The 24,837-nt window shown below is 52.9% G+C and overlaps 1 protein-coding gene across 4 annotated transcripts; it reads right to left on the bottom strand.

The window, feature by feature from the left end:
• Positions 1–277: 277 nt before the first annotated feature.
• On the bottom strand, positions 278–24,837 carry CAMKK1 (calcium/calmodulin dependent protein kinase kinase 1). Of its 4 annotated transcripts, XM_084750192.1 has the most exons (18): positions 24,692–24,833; positions 24,311–24,452; positions 17,912–18,315; positions 17,212–17,259; positions 16,999–17,053; positions 16,735–16,841; positions 16,345–16,396; positions 16,002–16,135; positions 15,571–15,607; positions 14,411–14,432; positions 12,826–12,914; positions 9,076–9,275; positions 6,002–6,055; positions 5,151–5,224; positions 4,805–4,892; positions 4,470–4,598; positions 3,977–4,080; positions 278–2,399 (listed from the first exon to the last, which is right to left on the bottom strand). In XM_084750192.1, the coding sequence occupies exons 3-18, from the start codon at positions 18,269–18,271 to the stop codon at positions 2,327–2,329; spliced, it is 1,626 nt and encodes a 541-aa protein (XP_084606318.1). In that variant the 5' UTR covers positions 18,272–18,315; positions 24,311–24,452; positions 24,692–24,833; the 3' UTR covers positions 278–2,326. The 4 variants fall into 4 exon arrangements, with proteins under 4 accessions (XP_084606318.1, XP_084606317.1, XP_084606319.1 ...); XM_084750191.1 differs by lacking the exon at positions 24,311–24,452 and having other exon boundaries at positions 24,692–24,837; XM_084750193.1 differs by lacking the exons at positions 16,999–17,053; positions 24,311–24,452 and having other exon boundaries at positions 16,735–16,788; positions 24,692–24,836.

The following is a 24,837-nucleotide window of genomic DNA, read 5'->3' as shown; positions in this document are numbered from 1 at the left end:
TGAACTCAGGACCTTTGGAAGAACAGGCAGTGTTCTTAACCTCTGAGCCATCTCTCCAGCCCGAGATCGGAGTTCCTTAGCCTCCTGAGCCCACCTTCCACTTCCTTCTTTCCCCCCCTTCTCCTCTCCCCACCTCTCAATACCCCTACCACGCTGCTCGGGGGCCTACAGTGCCTCAGAGCCTTCCAGCAAATTAAGCCAAGTCAGCTGTGCTAAGAAAAACATGCCCAGATACACAAAACATGCAAAGCCTTTTTTAAAAAAAAACTCAACAAAGGGCTTTTTATTGTTTTTAATTCACTTCCTAAGAAGTTACTTTTTAAAAACACTCTTATGGAGTTTGTTCACGTGTGCTACATTCAAAACCAATGCCAACCAAAGCTGTCAGAAACAGGTGACAGTGAGCATGCCTTCCTGTCTCTGCTGGGGACAGTGAGGCCAGCCACCCAACTCTAGGCTTTTCCCTCCTTTTCCCACATGGGTCCCATCCACAAAGCTCCCTGATTCCTTGTTATTTAATGACTGGCATTTAACTTGCTTCTCATTCACTCTATAAAAGTATTTTTAGAGATAGGATTAGATGTAGCCAGGCACAGTGGCACACACCTATAGTCCCAGAGGCAGGCGGATCTCTGTGAATTGGAGACCAGCCTGGTCTACAAAGTGAGTAAGTTCAGGACAGCCAGGGCTACACAGAGAAACGCTGTCTCAAAACAAAACAAAACAAAAACAAAAAACAATAACACCAAACAAAAAACAAAAAACCATACATCAGATAGCATTAGATAGTCTGTTTTTAAGCTCTAGGTTACACTGGCTGCCTTAGTGCAGAGGAGCTGGGTTGAAATGGGAGCCCATTAACAATGTGTTACCTTCTGCTCCTAGGTGGTAAATAGATGTAGAAACTATATTACAGATGCATGTGCTGGTACGAGACATGCAAGTGTGCTGTGTACAGCAGATGGGCACACACACACACACACGTGCACATGAAGGAGCAATGCACACCCACAGGCACAGAGAGGCGGTGGGACGCCATGCTCCCGCCCAGCCTCTCTCTTTTCTAGTCCAGCACTCCTGCATTCTGAAACCCATGTGGGCAGCTGGGATCTCCTTGTGGGAATGCTTTCAGAGTGGGGACACCTGAGTCCTGTTCATCTCCCTTTGGGGACCAATCCTTATGAGCATTGTCAGTAAACATTAAATAGCCAGACGACCACAGAACCCAGCGAGCTGACATCTGTTCCAGAAGGGCGAGGTCCACATGTGTCTCAGTTGTGCGGCTCTGCCTTGCACGGGCTGTCTGATATTCTGTATTGAAGCCACTGGCAGAAGGGCCATCTTCCTGACAGGGTGTGCATCCTGGAAGGTCCCTCCCACCTGAGCAGTTTAATCCTTCATCATGTGATGGGTAAGCCAGTGTAGGGCCGGAGCCTGGATCCCAGTTACTTCCACACCTGCAGGGCCAGAGTTCTGAGAGTCTGTGGCCCTCAGTGCCGCTCACTCCGGCTGTCTTTTCGCTCTGGAGATGTGTAAGAGAGGGAGGGAGGGCAGCAGGGGAGGTGCTCTGCTACCCCCCCACTCCCACCTCTCTCAGCCTAGGCCTATGCTCTGAGCGGGATTCAGTTCAGCCCTTTTTCCGGCTACTGCCGAGTATAAAACACAGTCCATGAACGTCAAGTCCATGTGACTGCCGGACAACGTGCCAGGAACTACCCAAAGCTGGAGGAAAACGTTCCTCACAAGAGCTGCTCCCACTCTGGCCCTCAGGTCAAGGGCAAAAAAAAAAAAAAAAAAGAGGAACCCGAATTCTCCGGAATTAGTCCTCTCCGAGGCACACGTCATTATTTGTAGCATCAGTGCTAGAGATCTGAGTAGCTCAGCACGCGGCACCTTCCACACAGAGGTGAAGGCATCGCCCCTCCTTGTGTGTGGCAGCTGGAGAGGGCCACCTAGCCCTATGGGAGTTCTCTGAGGTGCAGCCCACCAGGCCTCCTTCTGCCATTCTGGTCTCTTGTCTTCTGCCCTGGGCCTCACCGTCCAGTTGGGTAGGGTTTCTAACATCCTGTGGGCCCCAGGCTTCCCCACACGATGGATCAGAACAGAGCGAACCAACCAGGACCCCCGAGCCCCAAATGGTAACACATTCTGATCCTGTCCCTGGATGTGCTTGTGCGCAGGTCATGCAGCACAATGGGTGAAGGGGGCCAGGAGAGGGGCTGCAGTGCCCAGCCCCCTGCCTGCAGGGGCGACTAGTGCATGAGGGCGGTGGGCCTCTGGAGGCGGGATGAGCATGCTGCCGATGGCCCTGGGCACATGCAGGGACTCAGGACGCAGCTTCGTCTTCCTGGACTCCGGGAAGCTCTGGGCTTTTGCTTCCTTCTCCACATCCTTCTTTCCTGTCAGGAACCACAAGGGGCAGAGGGACCCCAGGAGTCAGAGTGTATGCACCGGGGGTTCACACACACACACACACACACACACACACACACACACACATATGGATCACTGTCCTATAGCCTTTCACACTCACACTCCATGCTAGGCCTCCCTAGGACCTCTCCCATCATGGTGTTCCTTCTTGCTAGTTCTCCTGGCCTCAGGCTCAAACCACAACCCTCCTGTGGATATCCACTGCTCTGGGATGAAATCGAAACCTCTCAAGAGCCTCTCATGATCTAACCCAGATGACTTCCTGGTATCCCATGAGTACCGGCCAGGTCAAAGGTCTTCTGCATTGACTTTGACTGGCCCCCAGCGAACATAAGGGCTTTCAGTCTGAGTTTTCTTTGCCTTGTTCACAGGGTAGAGTTACCATCAATCTTGGAATTCCATTATTCAACAGATCCCTGAATCTGATCATCCATCGCCATTCCCAACCTTTGTTTAAAAAAATACCCAATTAAAAAAATCCAATCAAGAGATCAATATCACTGAACTGGAATAAAATTACCATAAAAAGTGTTTTAAAAATGGGGTCTACCAAGGGCTCCAAGGTTCCTGATGAGGTTAAAGTGTACTTTATCCCTGTTTTTGTTCGGTTCCAGGGAATAAACTAGATGTCAGACCAATCCTTAACCGGTAGCTGCCTCACTGTGCCACCAGGGGGCGCCAGGACACAAGCACTGAGCTGGCGTGATCCAGTTTACTGAACAGTTGTGATTTAGACTGTTATCCCTACATAATCATTAACAGACTCCCTTTCACTCTCGTTTCTTTCCCAGTTTGTTTGTCAAAGTCTATATGATGCCCCCCACCAGTGCAACTCGAGCATCAGGGCCCTGAGACCAACTACCTCAAACAGGAGTCAGGAAGTGTGTAGCTATTAAAGCTAGCTCTCCCAGCCCCACCTCTCCCTGCGTGGCCACTCCTTGTAAGGGCATAGAGGAGAGAACCTGCGCAAGGTCCATGCTCACCTTCTTGGGAAAGTCCCTTTACCACAGGGCAAGTACGCCCCTCCTGAGAGCTCCCTTCATACCCCAGAGAGAGTGCCCAACTGCCCTAGGACTGTGATAGTCTGGTTCACAGTGCCTCACAGTTCTCTCTGAAGGTCCGGGCACAGACTCTACAACTGGCAGGTGAACTTTACTAAGGCAGAAAAACTGGAAGTCAGAATCGATGTTCAGAGAACTGCTTTCTTGGCCTCTCCCACAAAGTGGCATACATATTGTTCAAAGTAGGTACCCCTTAGTTAACAAGGGTTCCCCTCCACTCAGGAGGGTATCAAATGCCCACCCAGCCTGGAGGAGAGCATTCCCCAGCAAGCTTCCAGAAAGATCTGTCCCAGAGAGAGCTGAGGTAAGTCCAGTGTATGTGTGAAGGACACTGGGCCAGGACAGGTCGCAAATGGGCCCCTGCTCTGAACTTGGATATAAGCCAGGCTCTAGGGACAACTGCCTGCTAGCACATGGGAACATACTTCAGTGCCATACCTCCACCGGGGAGCAGCCCACAGGCCTCAGCCCACTGTACTTACATTAGTAAGTTTCCGGGCGCCGACATGGATCTTTCTTCCCTGCGTGCTTGGGGCTCGAATGGGTTTCCAAAGGACCGCTTTCTCAGCATGGACTTGACCAGGATCTAGGGAACACAGGTCAGTATGGGGAACAGGCCTGGTCAGCCCGTCCTAGCCTAGGCAAGCATCTGGCTTCTGGGGGTAGCATGTAGTCTAACTGACCGGTGGGGGCCTAGAGCCATGTCCCCAGGCTTTTCACTGTCATGCTTGGCATCTCTGTGGTACTTCAGGAAGAGCGGCAGCTCACCAAATGCATGCAAGCAAGGGACCGCTGCTTCCTGCCTTGGCCCTCGCCAAGTCTCAGGTCTCTCCACCGTCAGGCCAAATAAGGCGATCTTTCCCCATTAGACTCCAATGGAGCAAGGGCTGACTGGCCTCAAAGGCCAAGAGTAGAGCAAATCCCAGGCAGTGGCCACACCCTTCTAGGCAAGAGCCCCACCCCTCACCCGCTTACCACAGTGGTCCAGCTGGGGATGAGCCTGACAGAGTTCTTCACCTCCTCCTCAGTCACCTCCACCACACTGCAGTGCTCCTCCTCCGAAGGGAGGGGTTCCTCTCCATGCTTGGTCACCCACGGGTGTAACTGTAGAGCCGAGGAGATGAGGAGGGCTCAGGGTCATAGGCATACAGACACGAGACAGTAATGGTGCCCAGGCATCCCTGCATTGACCTTGAAGGAGTCCCTTCAACCCACACACCTCAAACCTAATACCCATGCCCCAGTGTAGGCCACCCCCCGCAAGAAGGGGCACAGACCTTGGCCTAGGCCATGGCCTCTCGTTCTCCCACCTTGATATCTGACACCCCAATTCTTGTTTCAGGGTTCTTGTCTAGCATTTTCAGGATCAAGTCTTTAAGCTCCTCGCTGACCTCTGGCCTAGGCAGAAGGAAGGAAAGGAATGCATATGTCACCGTTGAGGAGGCCCCCCCCCCTCCTTGGGAGCAGGAATAAACCCAACCACTTTGAAGGACAGGAGGCCACCCATCTGCTCTGGCTGCTCCCAGGGATTGGTAGCCCCACTATAACTCCGAAGGCTGAGGTGGGACCCCTCCTGAGTCAAATGTTCTGCTAGGGTTTAGCTACCCTCCCCAGGCGTGGGCAGGAGCCTCCACAGTCCCTCCATGGACAACTCACTCCTCAGGGAACACCACAGCCTCAGTCTTGATCTTCCTGTGTAGGACCAGGATGTAGTCATCAATGAAGGGGCACTGTGGAGAAAAGAGACAGACAGGATGCAGGCCTTGATCCACACCGCAGGGGGCCAGTGGTGGGAAGCAGCTTAGTGCCCTGGCAGATGGGAAGGGCCCCACTTAACTTGTTCAGGGCACACAGCAAGGGCTCAGCAAATGTAACTGAGCGGGTGAGCCGCTGGAGAACGAGGCTGGCTGCACCTGCCACCAGCAATGAGGCTGCCTGCAGCAAAGCCTTCACTCTCTCAGGGCCTGGGGCTTGGGGACATGTTCACTAAGATCCTCCTGTCTCCTTAAGTGTGGTCACCAGAGCCAAAGCACTTGTGGGCAGCAATCTTGATCATGTCAGTGTCAGAGGTCCTCAAGACCCAAGCATTTGAATAAATAATCGGATGGATGAAATAAGTTGCATCAAGAGAGAACAGGGCTCACTGCCTGGAGAGGAGGCAGCACCACTGTCACTCGGGTGGGCTTTTTTTTTTTAAAGATTTATTTATGCATGTATTTTATTCATGAGTGCTCTGTCTTCATGCACACCAGAAGAAGGAAGCAGATACCATTACAGATGACTGTGAGCCACCATGTAGTTGGTGGGAATTGAACTCAGGACCTCTGGAAGAGCAGTCGGTGCTCTTAACCACTGAGCCATCTCTCCAGCGCCCCGGGCCGCCCACCCCTCACCCAGGTGGGCTTTTTCAAAAAGCCATTTTGTCTAGAAGGCCCTACATCTGTCACCTGCTCCTGGCTTCTTGGATCCAGTCACACAGTCAGTTTTGCAGGCCCCTCAGGACTCACCTTCCCATAGACAAAGCAATACAGCGTAACGCCAGTGGCCCAAACATCCAAGGCCTAGAAAGAAACACGCCCACATCAGTATGTATGGCTACCACCTCCACCCCACCCAGCTTTACCAGGCTATGGAAGAGCCCTGCAGGGACCCTCCTTCCCCAGCAGGCATCAGTCAACAAGTCCTCCCTGGGGCTTGCTGTATGCTGAGCCCTGTGCTAAGCACTGGGGGATGACCAGAACAGAGATGCAGTAGTCCTGGGATTGTGGAACTTTCTAGGGACAGGGCCAGAACAGACGTTGTTTCTAACTCAACAGGCTCGATCTGCTGCCTCTGTGGCACAGATCTACTCCCTAAATAGCAATGTGTATTGAACTTTGCTCAGTAACTAGCTCTGGGTTCGGGAGAGTCTCACTTCAGCTACTGTGCAGCTATTTCCCATGCCAGAGGCAACGCCTGCCCACCCTGTCCCCATGCCCTCCTACAACTCCTCTCAGGCCCAGGTAGGGCTCCACATAGCATCCTCGCGTGTGTGGCCCCTGACACAGGCACCCATCATCATCGTCATCATCGTCACCACCCTCACCCATGCAGGGAACACCAGACAAGTACAAACTGGTGCAGGACATCAGGTTGCTTTTCAAAAAAAAAAAAAAATCAAGGTCAGAATGATAGGCCAAGAAGCTGGAAGGTGGGGAGAGCCCAGGAGAGCGCGTCTGTAAACCAACACTTTGGAGGTGACAGCTGGAGAATCACAAGTTCAAGGTCATCGTTCTCAGCTGCATAGCAAGCTCTAGGGCAGCATCGGCTACATGCGCCCTGTCCTCACCCTTCACCCTAGGAAGAGAAACTCCTCCAGGTCAGAGGACTCTAAGGAGATGTGACAAGTGGCTCCCCAGGATACAATAAATAAATAAATAAATAAATAAATAAATAAATAATGATGATGATGATGATGATGATGATGCCAGGCAAGCTGACATTTAAATACCATTTCATAACAACTTAAATGTGTGTGATCCATTGTAGAACGGTCTCATCAGCGATAAGCTCCTGAGCTTGGCCACTGTACTGAGGCTATCTAGGAGTGTGCCCTCCATCTTAGGAGAGCCACTAAAGTGCACAGTGACGAACAAGCACACTGTCTCAAAGCAAACTTCTGAAGGGCTCAGAAAAACATAACAGGGATATGCAGAAACATAAAGACAGTGAAAACCTAATGCGGCAGCGCTAATGAAGCTGGGTAAAAGTTACATGGGGGACTGGAGAGATGGCTCAGTGGCTAAGAGCATTGGTTGCTCTTCCAGAGGATGTGGGTTCGGTTCCCAGCACCCACATAGTGGCTCACGGCTCTCTGTAACTCCATTCCAGGGGATTGAACACCTTTTCTGGCCTCTGCTGGCATCAGGCACATAATTCATGCACTGACATATATACAAGCCAAACACCCACAACATAAAATAAAATGATTTTTTAAAAGCTACATAATATTCCTTTGTACCGTTCTTATAGCTTTTCAATAAATTTAGAATTATAGCAAAATTAAAAATCCTTTTTGTTTTGCAGCATTGAGGAATGAACCCCAGCACACACATACTAAGCAAATGTTCTTTCTACTACTGAGTTCTGTACCTGGCCTCGAATAAAAAGTTGAAAAAAATAATGTATACCCCTGGCCTCTGCTTGAGTTCCAAAGCCCCACACTGTCCAACTGCCTCCTCTCCTCCCCTGCATGACAGCATGCAATGCTGCAGTAATCTCTAGGCAATGAGGGCAGGCATGCAAACACACTGCAGTCAGCTCCAGGCAGTGAGGGCAGGCATGCACACTGCTGCAGTAAGCTCCAGGCAGTGAGGGCAGGAATGCAAACACACTGCAGTCAGCTTCAGGCAGTGAGGGCAGGCATGCACACTGCTGTAGTAAGCTCCAGGCAGTGAGGGAAGGCATGCACACTGCTGCAGTAAGCTCCAGGCAGTGAGGGCAGGCATGCATACTGTTGCAATAAGCTCCAGGCAGTGAGGGAAGGCATGCACACTGCTGCAGTAAGCTCCAGGCAGTAAGGATAGGCATGCACACTGTTGTAATAAGCTCTAGGCAGTGAGGGCAGGAATGCATACTGTTGCAGTAAGCTCCAGGCAGTGAGGGCATGCATGCATACTGCTGCAGTAAGCTCCAGGCAGTGAGGGCAGGCATGCATACTGTTGCAATAAGCTCCAGGCAGTGAGGGCAGGCATGCATACTGTTGCAATAAGCTTCAGGCAGTGAGGACAGGCATGCACACTGCTGCAGTAAGCTCCAGGCAGTGAGGGCAGGCATGCACACTGCTGCAGTAAGCTCCAGGCAGTGAGGGCAGGCATGCACACTGCTGCAGTAAGCTCCAGGCAGTGAGGGCAGGCATGCATACTGCTGCAGTACCGTTAGGAAACATGCCTGTCACTTTGGCAACGCCAGAACTTTCAGGCCCTCTAAACCAGGCACCTCTACAACGATGATACCGGAGAACCATGCAACCAAGTAACAATCTGTCTCTCTCTTCCCACCCCCCTTATGGGTTGTAAGTAAGCTTACAATTCTTTGTTGGGTTGCATTCGTAACTACCCTTAGCCACATGAGAGTCTAAACCCCGGCCAGCCCTATGCCTCTCAATCCTCTTGCACATCTCTAGATTCTGCTTCCAGCTCAAATTCTCCCCCGCCATATTCTGTTTTCGTGGCCCAGTCTAGACCCTGCCGTGTCTAGGACCCAAGGAAGCCTCCACCTTCCTCTGACTGTGACTCTCAGCCCTCACCACCACACAGAAGGATAGGAATGGGACTGCTCTGGTTCTGCCTGTCCCACAGGCCAGCACAGAGCCCCACACAGAGCAGGCAGCAGTAACAGATACAAGCGAGGTCATAACCATTTGCTAGGAAATGAGAGGAGCCCCAGATGGGGTATGCGCTGGGCTCCAGAAAGGAGGCAGGCATGCCGTTACCTTGATACAAGAAGCCTGGAACCTTCAGCTTGCAAAGTACCCCACCCCCACTGCAAGCTGTTCTGCCCTCCACCCAAACGTCAACTAAGCCCAGGCCCTGGGAGTCACCTTCCCACTGAAGCTCTGGCCGGAATCGGAAATGGCCTCGGGGGCCATGAATGCTGGGGTCCCTGCCGTGCTAGACAGCTGAGCATCATTCCCCTCGAACTGGTTGCTGACCCCGAAGTCGGCAATCTTCACATGCCCGTCATCCCCCAGGAGTAGATTGGATGGTTTGATGTCTCTGTGGACAATCTTCTGGCAGTGCACTGTAGAGGGAAGCAGGTGATCTATATTCAAGCGGGGGGGGGGGGCTGCCCTGGGGCCCCTCTCCTGCCTTCACCCAGCCTAGGAAGCAAGCTGTTGCCTCCCAGCCCACATCCACTCTTGTGATGAGAGGACCTCAGAAGGTGACATGGGGGGAGCCACCTGCTCCATTATTCAAGTGAAGACACTGAGGGGGATCTTGGGAGTCTTTAGACTTTGAGTCCAGTGCTCTTTCCACAACAAATAAGACATTTCCTGCTGAGGAGGGAAGTCAGAGGAAAATACAGGGGAGAATTTCTCCATAGGCCCTTCCCACATCAGTGCTGTCTGCAGGCCCCAACCCCATCCAAACCTATTCCCAGTTCCATCCCACACCCGGCCTCGTCAAGGGAATCCCCGCTCCCAGGACAGATGCCTGGCTTGTGGGGAGTGTATTATGCTACAGACACAACAGCACTGCCTCAGCCCTGGGATCTGGAATAGCAGGGTTTCAGAGAAGGCGCCAGGCCTCGGTACCACCAGGATAAAGATGGTTGGGATGAAGGTCAGGCATCTCCGATAGAATGAAGCTAAAGTCAGAAATAGCACAGAACATTGATAGCTTGTCTTATCTCCAAGGTCTAGCCCTGAAGCCCCAAATGATGCACATTTGACCATGCAATATGGCCTTAAATTCTTTTCTCAACTCTAGGCTTGCCTGTGAGCTCAGGCCCTGTACACGTGTGGATGTTCAATAGATACCAATATCAATATACATCTCAACTTTGAACTTGACATCTCTCTACAACCCCCATCACCAGCAAAAGAGAAAACCCCTGTGCTGGCCAGGCAGAGTAATCCCAGCTGAGACAGAAGGAGCGCAAACTCAAGATCAGCCTGGGCTATACAGCAATACTCTGTCTCAAAAAAGAAGAAGGAAAAAGAAACTCCACATTTTCCTCTCCTGTTCTCTGATCCTAAAGACTGGTTTCAGAGAATTCAAGGCCAGCTCAGCTTGCCCTCCTCTCGTCCTCAGAGCAAATAGCCATGGGAGCTTAAGGTGAAAATAGGCCACGCTGGGTTCAGCAATATACATTGTCATCTACCATAATCTGAGGTACTTAAAAGACTGTGGTAGACAAGAAGTTTGAGACCAGCTTGGGCAACACAGTAACCCCAAAGTAGTTTGTGTGTGTGTGTGTGTGTGTGTGTGTGTGTGTGTGTGTGTGTGTATGTGTTGTATCTTAGTGTGCATCTTAATGCACCTGCCTCTATCAACTAGTCATTTCTGACTAGCCACAACTGTTTCTCCACACACCATAATCACAAGTGTTTGGGGCCTGTCACGACACCTCCAGTGAGTCTGTGTGACAAACAGGACCTAAGGCAAAGGCCCCTTACCCAAGGGAGAGCCCTCTGGAATGGGTCTGATGTTCCTGCCAGGAGTAAATGATCGCGGTTTTTCTTCTCACTCATTTGTTTTGGAATATCCTGTCTTTGTTTTTGTTCTTCTGACCTACTGTCAATATCAAGAACTTTTCAAACGTAACTGTGTTGTTAGGAGACCTTTAACTTGGGACTGCAGCCAAGGGTCATTCAGGTGGTTTTGCCACCAAGTTCTGTTCCACTTGTTAATAAAAACATGGCTAAGAATTAATCATAGTTTATATTATGACTTACAAATAAAGTGTTTAAGAAAGCTCCAGATAGTGACGGAAGAGTTAAGAAAAAACTGTCTTGACCCACAGATGTTTGGCATAATGAGAGAACATTGACCTTTGATAAAGAGAGCACATGCACTGATACCAATCTAATAACTTAAGAATGATTACTCAAGATTGATGACATTATTACTCTGCATCCTGTATTTTGAATTGTATGAAAAATAATGTAACCACAGAACACCCCCCCCCCGTTTCAAAAAAAATGTATAAAAACCTAGCTTGCTTGTCTGCAAAATACACTCAGATTCAAACACTACCCCTGGTTTGTCTGTTTGTCACTCGCCTATCTTTGTCCACTGACGTTTCAAGAACTCTCATTCCCAAGGACCAATACCCGACTGAGACAGTCTATAGCAGGGGCCCAAGTGCCTCCCTCATCCACCTCTCCAGTCCCTGGTGCTAACACTCACCCCAGAGAGCTGGACCCTGAGGAGGTTGGAGCCTAGAACCCTAGATTAGCATGCTTCTGGAGTGAGCTGAAGAAAAGGAAGGGCGTGGAGGCACGCTCTGGAAAAACTGTTCCTGCCCAGCATTGACTAAGCCCTTACTTTCCTCTGTGTGCCTCAGTTTCCCTACATGTACAAAGAGAGCATCAATCTAAAACCACTAGAGCAACTCAGCAGCACAAAGATACCCCATGTCACTGTGGATCACACGAATACACTCACAAGTCCAGATAAGATGTTAAAGAGATGGGCAGCATCCCTGCCCCCACCCCTGCCTCCACCTCAGGCCTGAACCCTAGGTTTCTGAGGGCACTCCTCTTCCTAGACCAGCCAGTTACCCCATGCCGGCCACCCCATCTCCTTCATATCCCATTGCTACTGCCCTAATCCTGACCCTACCATCTGTCACTTGAGTTGTGACAGATAGCCTTTATCCTGGCCAGCTGGCTGCCTCTCACACCCTGTCCAGTCACCACACAGCTGCCAGGCAGAGCTTTCTAAGAAGCAAATCCTGTCAGGCCTTTCCTCTGCTCAGAGCTCTCATAATACTGGCGGGAATCCGTGAGAAAGTCTTCCTCAGAGATGTTTCTGGCCCCTACAGTGTGGGCTGGACAGTGTTCCAAAACTACTGTTCACTAGGCACCAGACCATGCCGCTTGCATGTACCATCCAGACTGAATTCTAAACTTCAGTACAGCCCCACTCCTCTCTTGCCCTTGCCAGATAGGCTCTCCCACCATCAGCCCTCAAAGCTGGCCGGTGAACTCCCACTCTTCCTTCAGGACCTGTTCTCAGCCTCTTCCAGAAAGCCAGACCCGGCACTGTGCCTCCCCAGCCTTGGCACGCATCACTGGCCACTCCTGAGCAAAACTCCCTTGGTCGGAGACCATCATCTGTGTGCCCCAAGTATGTGCACATAAGTCAGTGAAGTGAATAAATAAATGAATAAGTGAATGAATTTCTGGCACAGATGCTATGCGCCCCTGAGCTTTTGCCTTAGGGCTCCTCACAGATAAACCCACCCTGCTATCACCACAGGCACCATGCGAGGACACTCTCTTCCCCAAGCAGCTGGACACATAGGCTTCCATCCCACATATCCTGACATCCCACATATCTCCCCTGGGGAGAGGGGAAGCTTGGATAGAACCCAGCAGAAAAGACACGGCCAGAAAACCCAGCGCCACCCAGTGGTGAATGCAAGGCACAGTGAAGGATCTAGCGCATGCCCAGTGAAATCCACTATGGCCGCCACCCACACCTCCCCGCCCCCATCTCCACTAAAGCTGATTGGTAGATCAGCGCTGACGGACAGGACGGGCTCAGTGGCTGTTTGGCGTGGGCACTGCCCTCCCTTCTACGTCCTCTAGCTCCAGTCCCACTGGGCAGGCGGTCTCACTCACGGTACTCAAGGCCCAGGATGATGTCCCGCAGGTAGAGGCGAGCTTGCTCCTCCGGAAAGGGCTTATCGCAGGGCACTTCCATGACCGGCCTGTGAGGAAGGAGGGCTGCCGCATCAGGTGTACAGATGGCTGCAGTGATGAGGGGAGCGCGGGGGGGGGGGGGGCGGAATGGGGACCCTCCAGGGAGCCTTGTGCTCATGGGTTCATAGAACTCAAGAGGTTGGCTTCTCTCATATGCCAAAAAAGTTGTGACCTATCTATATCCTTTTAATCATAATTTCAAGGCAGCTTTGTCTCCATTTCTACTGGCTCACAGTTCTTGCAAAAATTAAGTTTAACCACATAACCACAAAGGGTCCATTTAAACCGGTAACTTTAAAACCGTGGACCCAGACCCAAGTCATGGAATCAATCAAGGGGTCTGTTTCTCTTCTTCTAATTAAATTGAATGTTTCAGAATTGTATAGCACATAGTTCCAGATTATCAGTTACAGATGTAGACAGCAACACAAACTTCTATTTTTTAAATCTAGTATGGTGCTGTACACTTTTAACTCCAGCATTCAGGAGGCAGAGGCAGGAGGATCTCTGTGACTTGGACATCACCCTAGTTTACACAGCAAGTTCTAAGAAGCCAGAGCCACATAGTGAGACCCAGTCTCCAAAACAAACAAACAAATGAACGAAAAAAACATACTTTTTGTTGTTTTGAGACAGGGCCTCATGTAGCCCAGGCTGGCCTGGAATTCAATAGGTAGCTAAGGATGACTGTAAGTTACGAAGTTCTGATCCTCCTGCCTCCACCTCCTGATTATAGTAGCTGCCATCCTTGCTTTTATGCAATGCTAGGGACTGGACCCCTGGTGTGGTGCATGCTAGGTAAGCAGTCTAGCGGCTTAGCTTCAGGCTCCGCCCCTAAAACCCTCTTGTTTTAAATGCAGTCTTTTGTTGTTTGTTTGTTTGTTTTTTAAATAGCCTTTCAGGAACGCACCGGGCAGAGGGATAGCTCACAGCCATCATTAGAGGCTTGGCAGTGAGAGGTTCAGGTCCACCTAGCCCTGTGTCCACTAGTCTATGTTAGCTGCTCTGCAAATGTTCTGGCAGATCAAAGAGGGCAGGCAAGACAGTATTGGAACACCAGGCTTCATCAACAATTTGCTGTGAAACCTCGGGCGAGCCATTTTCCTTTTCTCATCCTTGGCTTTTCCCTCCCACAATCATGAGTTGGTAGTAAGGCTCAAAGAACGCTTGGTGATTTAAATACAAGTGTGCCTTGTATCCCATAGCTACACTTTTACCTGTAAACATCCCCCCCCCCCACTTCCATCCAAATATCTCCCTAGGTTTTCAAGGCCTGGCTTGAAACCCATCTCTCTCCCAGCCTGACTCCCCCAGTCTCAGCAACCCCCACTGGCCTTCATAGACTGGTCCTGGGTCTCTTATTTACCCCTGAGGCAAGAGTTCTTGAGGGCAGGTGCACAGCTGTGCTTTCTCTTACACTAGCTGGCCCCTGGGCAGGGAGACAAAGGGGAGGATAGGGAGACCTGGGTTAGAAAGACCTGCCTGACTGGGCCGGGGAACTCACCCCTTTCTCAGGAGGTCAAACACTGAAAGAAAAGAAGAGAAGGGAAGGTGTTGTAAGGCTGTAGGGTAGCCAGTGCCAAGGTCCCTCCCTGTTCTGGAGAGGGGCAGAGGGGCAGGACAGGTGGGAGTGGGCTCATGGTGCCAAGTGAGACTGTCAGCATGGACTCCTTCCCCAGGGATGACCGGAAGGAAGCTTGAGAGGGGGCAGACAGTCTAACACTCCTGACTAAAGCCCTGCCTCTTGATGCCTCAGCCAGCTCTTCTGCCCTGGCCCCTTTATGTGATGGCACAGGGTCTTGCTCATGCTGGGCAATCTCTCTCTCTCTCTCTCTCTCTCTCTCTCTCTCTCTCTCTCTCTCTCCCTCTCCCTCTCCCTCTCCCTCTCTCTCTCTCTCGTTTTTCAAGACAGGGTTTCTCTGTGTAGCCCTGGCTTTCCTGGACTCGCTTTGTAGTCCAGGCTGGCCTCGAACTCACATGGATCTGCCTGCCTCTGCCACCCGAGTGCTGGGATTAAAGGTGTGCGCACCATGCCTGGCCGGCAGCAGTGTGCTGGGCAATCTCTAGACATTCATCTCCAGCCCATTTCTCCAAACCTCCTCCGGAAAAAGCTAAGCCTCAATCAGGATAAGGAATTTAAGTAGTAACATCCATATTGACATGGGTAATTACCAACGTGCACATCTCCTGATGTCAACCCTATGAGATGCAGACTACCGTTATCTCATTTTATTAGTTTGTTATTATAACTATCATTTTTATTTTTTTATTTTTGGAAGAGCTGGGTATTGAACCCAGTTCCCCAAGCATGCTGGGAAAGTCCTTTACTGCTGAGTTACACTCCCAACTCTATTATCCCATCTTATAGGTCAAGTAACTGAAACAGGATGCCCAAACTCGCCGATTCAGCCAGCTTCCTGCACCTACTGAGAGCAGAACCACACTGCCTGGGACTGGTAATGGGGGACAGGAAGGGGTGGGGGGGGTGCCCAGGAACAGTCACTGAATCTTTTTAATCTAAGCCTAGTTCTCCAGTGCGGGGCAAGGGAATCCAGGGCTTGAGAGTACAGGAGATCACGGCCACCTAACATGCTGTGTTTCTGGGGAGCCCTCACTGAGACTAGCCCTAGATGCGCTGTCATGGGAGTGAGCTGGATCACTCACCCAAATACAGATTGTCCTCAGCAGGGTCATCCAGGACCTGGTCAGAGAAAGCAGACACAAACACAGAGCTTGAGGAGGAATAGGGTTAGGGGAATCCAGACCTCCTATCATTTCCTAACCCAAGATCCCTACTGTGCCCTGCAGCCCCTGGACACAGCAGGAACTGAACAGAGGCTAAGAGAGAGGCGTCAGTGTCACTGGCCTCCCCCTAGCCCTCCATGTAACACTGGACCTTCCCTCCCCCATGGAAAAGGGACTCACAGTTACCTCACCCTCAACAAGAACACCCTGTACTGCCTCAATATCTCCACAGCCCCGTGCAAGGATGGCCCGCTCGTCCTCAGTGCCTCACCCACCTGCTCCCTAGCCCTGGTAGGCTGAGCACCCACCCCACCCACCAAGCTCCAGCACCCTCTCCTCCCCCCTCCTACCTCGATCAATTTGACTACATTCATGTGGTCCAGCTTCTTCAGAATGGCAATCTCCTGGTATACACGCTCTAGAGGCAGCAGCTGCTTGGTTGGCCCTCCCTGAGCAGCTTGGGACCCTCTAGGGGGAGGACGGCCTGTGACCAAAAAGCGAGTCAAGGAGATGTTCCCGGTGGAGGACCCTCACAAGGCTGAGATCTCGCCAACTTCACCAAGCCTAGTCCATCCCCAGTCCATGGCTCCTGTTTCCTACCCTCTGTCCCCATTCCCAGACATAAGTAGTTAGGGACCATTCCCTCCTCCGCTGACCCCAGCCCAGGAGCTCCCAAGGTCAAGGCATACATACGAGGAAAGCCGTACTGCTTCAATAACTTCTTTTTGGAAAGAACTTTCATTGCCTATGGAGAAAGGAGTATCGCGTGTGTAGCCACTGGGGGCTAGAAAAGGCTGGTTACATGGGGACTGGGGTCCAGATGGGCACAGTGGCAGCTTCCACTGGCACTGAGCATGTGGCCAGGTATGTGTCTACGCTATAGCTGAGTCTAGGCTTTCCCTCTGTTCTCCCTTAAGAGGAACATACCCCAAGGAACTGGAAGCTCATTCCCTTAGCACACCCACGAACAGGAACCTTCCCCATAAGAAGCAGCCCTGACCTCTCTCTCCCCAGCACCTGTGCCTACCACCTGGGCTTCTAGGGCCAGACCAAGGGAACACCCCTTCCCAGCCCCAGACTCACATAGTGTCTATCTTCACTTTCGTTGTAGGCCAGCCTCACCACACCGTAGGCACCCTGCAGACAGCCATTGGTCAGCCCCACAAGGCACAGCCACCTTCTCTCTGGGTCTAGCTCAGGAAATGACAGGCCTGACAACTCTGGTCCCAGCCTCTGCACCCCAGCATCACCCTATTTCCCACCACCTGGTTCTTGGGTTCACCCTTCCAACAGGTGAGGAGAGGACTCCTCTGCCCTGGAAACCACCCCATCCCCAACCCTGTGTACCTGCCTCACAGCTCCATGCAACCTCTTGTCTCCCCCGTTTTCCCCGTCCAGAACCCTGGGAGTCAGGAGTCAGAAGCTATCTCCGCCCTCCTCTCATGATCTCCCAGTCAGGCTGCGGTGTTCCTGGTTCCCCTCCCTGACCGTCCCCCCAACCCTCCACCCCTACCCCCCACCCCCACCCCGCCTGCCCTCCGCATCCTGCCTGCTTCTTACCTTGCCAATCTCACTCTGCAGCTTGTACTGGTTCAGCTGCACACAGTCCTGGGGGAGAGGGCGGCATCAGGAACAGCCCGTTCAGATGCATCGGTGCTCCCATCTTGGGAGGCTGTTCAGGGCCTAGTTCCTACTTCCCAGATCCTAAATGCTCACCACCAGCCTTTCCAGTTTGGACTGGAGAAGACTGGAGGGTAGCAAGCACCAACCGTGAGCTACAAGAAGCCTGGGGTGATATGTGGCAATATTAAAGGTGAAGGTGTAGCTGCGCTGTGCTCCCAAGTTCACATTCAAATCCAAGCCCACAAGAGACCAGACACTGGAAGCACACTGCAGCTTCTAAGTGAGAGCAGGCTCTTGAAGGTGGGATTAAGGCTCACGTAGGGGTAGGGGCACACACGATCTGTTTCCAGAGCCCTAAGAAGGCTTCTTAGGAGCAAGAGAGGGTTCTCTGGCTGGGCTGAGGGTGGGAAGAGGACAGGAGGCACCCTTCCCTGGGTAGGAAGAAGCCCCTGCTGTTATGTACTGAGCTCCTCAGCTGTGAAGGTATGCAAACCAAAGAAAGCTTAAGTATGTGGTACAGAGAGTGGGCATTAAAACAACAACAACAACAACAACAACCAAAAACCAAAAAAACAAAACACCCCAAAACCCCAGGCTTTCCTGACTTGTCCGAGAGCAACTCCTCCACCTCACCAACCTCCGTGTCCGAGATGGCCACGTGGTGGGACTCGATGGTGGGTCTCCGCCAGGCCCGAGGAGAGATGTGACTGGCAGGTCCTGTAGAGTAAGGCCCAACTTGGGCCTCCAGACAGCTTCCAGCTGGCCGTTCCTGCAGGGAGAACTTTCTAGCTGAGAGGCTGGGCCGCACCGGTGTGGGTCTTGACGCACTGCCAGGGATCACAGAGGCAGCTCTGGCCCGGGCTGGAGGGTCCACACCATTCCTGGCAGGCTCTGCGCTCTCATCTGCCTCTTCGAAGTGAGCCACACTGATGGCTGCTACCCGATCCACCAGCTCCGCCCGAGGGTCCTGGCAGCAGACAGCCGGGCCGCTCTCCATCACTTCAGTCAGTGGATCCTCTTTTATATAACTTTGTTGGGGACCTGAGAGAGGACAAAGTGTCACTACCAGGCCAGTGGATTGGGCCTAGATCCTTTTCCCACCATAGCCACAGTGCTATACTACAGGCACAGCTACCCACCCCCCAGCTGTTCTCTTGGCCTCGCTTGCTAGTGTCAAAGCCCTCTAGCCCTCAGTGTCCCTGCCTGTAAAAGAGGTACGGTCACTTCTGCTCTGATGGCAACATAGAGAAATGCAACAAAACTGACTCTGCAGTCGGGACAGATAAGATGTGGGCAGGCCTGGAGGCCTAGCCACAAAAAGGCAGGGAGTCCCACATCAGCTCAGTCCCAACCATACAGGCAACCCAGTGGCTCAGCAGTCACCACCCTTGCTGACAGAGTCTTCCAGCACAGCCCCACAGGAGCAGGTCAGGCGTTGGAGCTGCAGACCCAGACACCTCCTCCAGGAAGGCCTCCTGGATGTCCCAGACCTTCATTCCAGTCCCTCTCACTGTTTTCAGGAGTATTTCCTGAGGTCTCTGTTCTCTGTCACCTCCTCTCACCATCATCAAGACCCCAAGGGAAATCTGGTCATTCACTTTCCTGCCCCAGTAGAGCTGCCAGCCCAGGGGGCTACACTAGGGTGCCACCTTGGGACCTGCCACACAAGACACTAGGGCAGTTTCTGTATTCCTCCTGTTTTTTTCTTCCAGCCTGCTCATGTGACCAAATGTCCCTTATAGATGTGCTGCTGGGGCTGAGACACACACACACCTTCCATGTATTGCAGTCTAAGGTCCCCCAACCAGCTCAAAACCCTTGCAGTAGCCCTGGCTTGAGCCTGACGCCCACCCCTCACCTCAGCCTTGACCCTTAGCTACACACACAGCGGGCCTGGCTGAGCCCTGCCTTACCTACTCTCGGATCAGGACCACCATCTCTGCCACAGCCCACATTCTGGCTCCACCCCCACCCAGTGCTCCCTCCTTACTGGGCCTCACTCTATATCTTCTCAGAAAAGGAAGTAAGTGGACTCCTGAACCTCTGCCCTTCCGGCCTGTTGGTGACTTCCTCTATCCTGACTGCAACTCACAGAACACAGGTCCCACGGGTGCCATGCTCATTCTACCTTTGGCTCTCCATCCGTTGCTGCGAACAATGTCAAGATTGCAGGGCTGGCTGGAATGCCCTAGCCCTCTAGTAGGGAAGCCACCTCTGCTGCCAACCTACCACAGCTCTAAAGCAAGCCAGACTTCTGTACTGTGGATGCTCCCTAGCCGCCCTGGCTACCACTTGGCTTGGAGGTACACTGTAATGGGACAAAGGTCAGAGCCTGAGACCACGTATGCTGAATGACTCGGAGCCAGGAGGCAGCAGAGACAGCAGAACTGCTGCTGGCATGAACAAAAGGGGGCGGGCGTGTGCTTGAGAGGCTAAAGCCTTGAGGGGACCCCCTGGAAGAGGTGAGGAGGGTGAGCAGGGCTTCAAGGCTGAGAAGAGTCTGACTCCTCCTCCCCTCGCTCTTCCATTCCCCATAGGGCGGCCTCCCCACCACGTCCTAAGCACTGAGATTAGTTCTTCAGCCTGCTTTGTCTCCACAAGATCACTCTCGTCTTCAGCAGTGCCTGGCACTTGAGAGCGTGATAAATATTTGCTGAATACAAGTGGTCGCCATAGTGATCTCTACAGCCCTAAGTCCCATTACATAGATGGGAAAGCGGCCTCAGGCTACAAGACCACATGAAAGGATGGAGGACAGTCAGAAGTTCCTGTCCTCTGCTCTCAGGCAGGGACCTGTGGGCGCCCAGCAGATAGTAGCCACAGGCTGCACTGGCCCGCAACGTTTGCATATAATTTCCCTGAGGCTATAACTTCTAAAAGGCCACATCCCTTTCACTCCCTTTCCCCTTTCCTCAGATGAGGGTAAGAATAGGTCTGGAGTCCCACAGCAAGTGGATACAGAAGGCTTCCTGTTCTAGTCTAAAGACTATTACCCAAGCTGGGGTGCCGGGCTGTCTGCTTCCCAGCTGTTAGGGGTGCAAGGCAGATAACTTTGAGTGTTCCTCATTGGTGAGATGGGCCATGAGGCAGGTCTCACACCCATGTGGCCGTGAGGTGTAAAGAAACTGACGCCTGTTAGGAACGCAGAACAGCGCTTGCTACTAACAAGCTCCAAAGAAGTGAGTTGTGACTGTGTGGGCTGAGCTGGGGCCCAGATGGATGTGAGGGTGGCCGTGGGAGGAGGTTGTGAGAGCTGACGTCAGGTTCTCCATCCATCCCTCCCTCTGCCTGGATCAAATTCAGGTGACTAAGCAGGGCTTGGCTGGAGAGAGGCCCAAAGTTTCTGTCGAGTGTCCAGGAGACGGGGCCTTGTGCCTGGCCTGCGGCTGTGCTGTATGCGTGAAAGCCTGTGTCTGACAGGGAAGAAACATCCTGGTGGAGGTTAGGGGCTGGTCTGAGTGTGCTGTGGATTTGTACCTAAGAGCACATCTGTGCAGACAAGTTTCTCACTAGCTGTCTGTCTCTGTCTCTGTCTCTCCCTCTCCCTGCCTCTGTGTGTCTATGTGTCTGTGTGTCTGTCTCTGTCTCTGTCTCTGTCTCTGAAGACCTTTTACTAGCTAGCTGATCATGTGCACTTCTGTTGCTTTGGGTCTGTACATCCATATGCCCAGGGCCAGGGAAGCCAGACTTCAGAGCTTAAATTTTCATTACCCCACAAAGTCATCTGTCCTTCAAGCCTTCTACTGGTGCTGGTTTGTAAGGCTGCCCTGAGGGTCCACTCCTCCTTGGCAGCTTACCCAATGGATCTCCTCAAGGCTCTGCCCAAACTAAAGCCTTGAGAATGCTTTTTAGAAGCCAACTCAGCAGGTAAACAGGGGTCAAGTGGACAAACAGAAAGATGGACAGACAGGCAAAAACCCAGGCACTGTCTCAGGGCACAGCAGTTGTGGGCAAGAAAGGGGTTCCTTCATTGGCCTAGTGAGCAGCCCCAGCCACAGGTCCTCCCTCCTTAGGCTCAAATCCTGTCCTCCCAGATGGGAGCTGTCCTGCCTGGGTTAGGACGCTAAGCATTTTGTTTATATTTTTATTATTGGGGGGTGGGTGGGTTGAAACAGTCTTTCTCTGTGTAGCCCTAACTGTCCTGGAACTCACTCTGTAGACCAGGCTGGCCTCGACTTCACAAAGATCTGCCTGCCTCTGCCTCCCGAGTACTGGGATTAAAGGCGTGCGCCTCCCACCTTCTCTGGGAGCCCTGGAAGGAAGTAGATGAAGCTATGGACACAGAAGCAGTCTGTGCACGAACAGTAGGTGGCTGGAATGTGTGTGTAGCAGAAGGCAACCCAGAGCGGGCCCCACTCCACCAAACACGACCCACTTTAGGTGCCTGGCTCCAGACTGGCCTGACTCAGCTTCTCCTCCAAGCACTCCACCCTCCAAGTGTCTGCCACTCCCAAGAACACAAGCTCTTGGCTTCAGAAGCCCACTTCATCTGACCTCTTCTGAGGACATGCCCCATCCAGCTAGGTCCTTCAACAGAGGCCAAAAGAGGAAAGAGCAAGGAGACCCTGCTGTCACCTGTATGGGTCGCTATCCACGGTTACTTCAGGGACCAGTGACTTCAAATGTCATTCTGAATTCTGTTAGAGTATTTCAGAGGCAGGCTCAGCCAGTGACCAATCACCATCCAGGCAAAAGATGGGCAGCCCTGATCAGCAAACAACTGGGGGGGGGGGGGCCGGGCGGGAATGCAAAGAGGTAGTGGCTGTGTGGGCTACACATCAAAGTGGTCGTGACATCTCAGGGCCACTTCGCTGTAGCCTGTTTATGCTTCTGACAAGGGTCTAATGGCTCTGGCAGTACAGCCTGCTGCAGCTCCCGCCCCTGCCTGGGATGACTCAGTCCTCTTAAGGGAGACCCAGCAATCTGGTGCCAAGTCATGCTCAAGGATGCCTGCTGTGAGGATGGCCCTCCCACTACCTCTGGGGATCCCCCAATACTCAGGTGGGCTGCGCCTCCCCCTTTGTAGCTATCCTTAAGGCATCCCTCGGCCCACCTGTGGAAACAGACGTCTCTAGGCCTCCTTTTCTACATCGCTCTTTCTAGAGAGTTCCTCTTTTCCCTGTTCCTGGGCAGCTCAGCTCCATCAGGGACCCATCCAATTCAGTAACATCCCTGTATGGGTTATCCTCCTCTGCCCACCCCCTCTCACAGAAGCGGGAACTCCATTCCAAGTTTTCATACAGCCTGGGCCAGAAAGGCAAGAGCCAGAGGGATCATTTCCCCTTTCTCCCTCTCTGTCACCACCCCCACACCTCCTGCAGCACCCGCTCTCCACTCTGGCTGCACCCCACTACTTCAAGCTTCCCAAAACTGCTTGCTCTGTGTCACCAGGCCTTTGTACAAGCTGTGTCTTCTGCCAGGAACACACCTCCCTTGGCTTCGCTGCCTGAAGACCAGTTCAGACATCACCGCCTTTGAAATGCATCTTTGATCTCCCCACCGCTGGCTGACTGAGCTCACTAAGTTGAACCCCTTAAATGGCACAGATCTGGGGACAAAATAGTCAGTCTCTGACCTCCTCTGTCCCTTCATTACTTTGCTGGGGTCTCCCTCTCTCCAGATTCATATCCCACTGCCCCCCTCCACACCAGTTGGAAGTGGGAGGATTTCTAACCTGCAAATATGTCTGGAGTTTGCCCCTAGTTCTTCAGGGGCCTCAGAGTCTAGGGAACAGACAGGCGCAGTGACTCCTGGTGTACAAGTCCAGACTCATGCATTCCTGTCACAACTACTCATTGGGTATCTGCTACCCAAATGCTTAGAGATAAACCAGGGAGCCCAAAAAGCAAGCCCCCCCCCCACCCCGTCTCAACTTTTGCTTTCTGGTAGAGCCAGGAAGCAACAAATAAGAATGCTAGTAATGGCTATATGACAGGTTACATGGGATGCTCTGGGAAGACAGCTACTGGAACAAGACGGGGCAGGAGTTAAGATGCTGGGGGACACTACTGAGGTTGAGCAGGAAGCACTTGTTTTCAACGCAAGCTCCAAGCCGTAAGCAGTGTGGACATCTAAGAGCGCCTCTAGTCAGAGCGGCCCACCTAAAGGTGCAAGTGCCATGAGATGGGAAGATGCCCAGCAGATGGGGCAGTAGGGGAGAGGTCTTTGGTGAAGGGGTGCATCTGGCAAGAAGCCAAGGCCCACTTACACTTGCCTTAGGGGTGTTTTCCTGGAGGAGGTGACATTGAAGTTCGTTTTTTTTGAGCACTCAGCAGGATTCGGGGGGGGGGAGGGCAGGGGGAGATGGGAGTTTGTCCTATGCCTAAGAGAGATCCCTTCCCAAGGTGGGACTCAGGCTTGGTTTAGGGTTGGGCAGGGCTTTGGGGGAGAAACCAGAAGGCTTCTAACGCCAGAGGACTCTTCAGCAGAGAGGCCATTCAATTGGATGAGGTTTAAAATAAGCCCCACTCCTGCTGTGAGAACACCAAGGAGCAGGTAGTGGGGTCTAGAACAGTCTGACCCACAGAATGTGCAGAAGGCCCAGCCTCTCCCTTTTCCCTGGGATTTTCAAGGACACAAGCTGTGTGCTTCTCTTACAACCCTGAACCTGGCCAAGGCAAAGAGAGGCATTCACTGGCACACTGTCCTGGGACCCAGGGCATGTGACAGCAAGCTCTGCTCACTCTGCAACACTCTCGAGGCAAGCACACCCCTTCCCTGACAGATGTAACCCATGTCCTCGTGACCCTTGTTCGCACACCACTCCATCCTGAAACTCACGCCCCCCCCGCCCCCCACGTACACAGGCACACTCTTGTGTCCACGTGACGCACGAACACCCGCCTCCAAACACCACACACAGCTCCCCGCGCACGTGTGCACCCTCGGCGCACCAATCCTGTGCCCACCAGACCCAGAAACCGCAGCGCCGCCTCCGCCACCCTCAGCCAGGGGACGACTGCGCAGCAGCTGAAATCCCTCGCCGCATCGGTCCCATTCATCACCCCGCCCCCCCAACTCTCCACGAAAGACTCACGGGAGGGCCGTGGGAGGAGCGCTCCACCGAGATCCACACGTGGGTGTACCGGTCCAGGCCCACTCCGAATAAATACGGCCTCCACCCAGAGCCGGGGCGAGGCACCCAGTTTGGGGCTCCTATGCAGTTCCGCAGACAGTAGCTGCGGAAAGGACGCAGGTGGCCAGGCACTCGCATAGCCAGCTTAGACAGATACAGGCTTGGGGAGCCACCCGCGGACCTGGCCCTGCAGGCACAGCGGGGATCGCTGCACGCCAGGTCCCCGCTGCCCACGTAGACGCGGCCTCGCAGACCACCCCTCTACAGCACGCTCGCTGCACAGGGCGGCTCAGCCGTCCGCACCCTAGTACCCCATTCCAAGTCCCTGCCTCCGACCCCTACCTTGGCACCTGGTGACAGTCTCCGCGGTGGGCGCCAGGCTCACTCAGGCTGTGTGTGCCCCGCCCTGCCCGCCTTGCCCGGCCGGGATCGCCCCGCTCAACCCGCCGGCGCCGCAGCTCCAGGCAGCACTCGCTCCCCCGCCCGCT

The sequence above is a fragment of the Acomys minous genome (assembly GCF_964271855.1).
Source record: "Acomys minous genome assembly, chromosome: 12".
NCBI classification, from domain to species: domain Eukaryota; kingdom Metazoa; phylum Chordata; class Mammalia; order Rodentia; family Muridae; genus Acomys; species Acomys minous.
The sequence above is the reverse complement of the archived record's forward strand: the minus strand, read 5'-3'. Positions and strand labels throughout refer to the sequence as shown.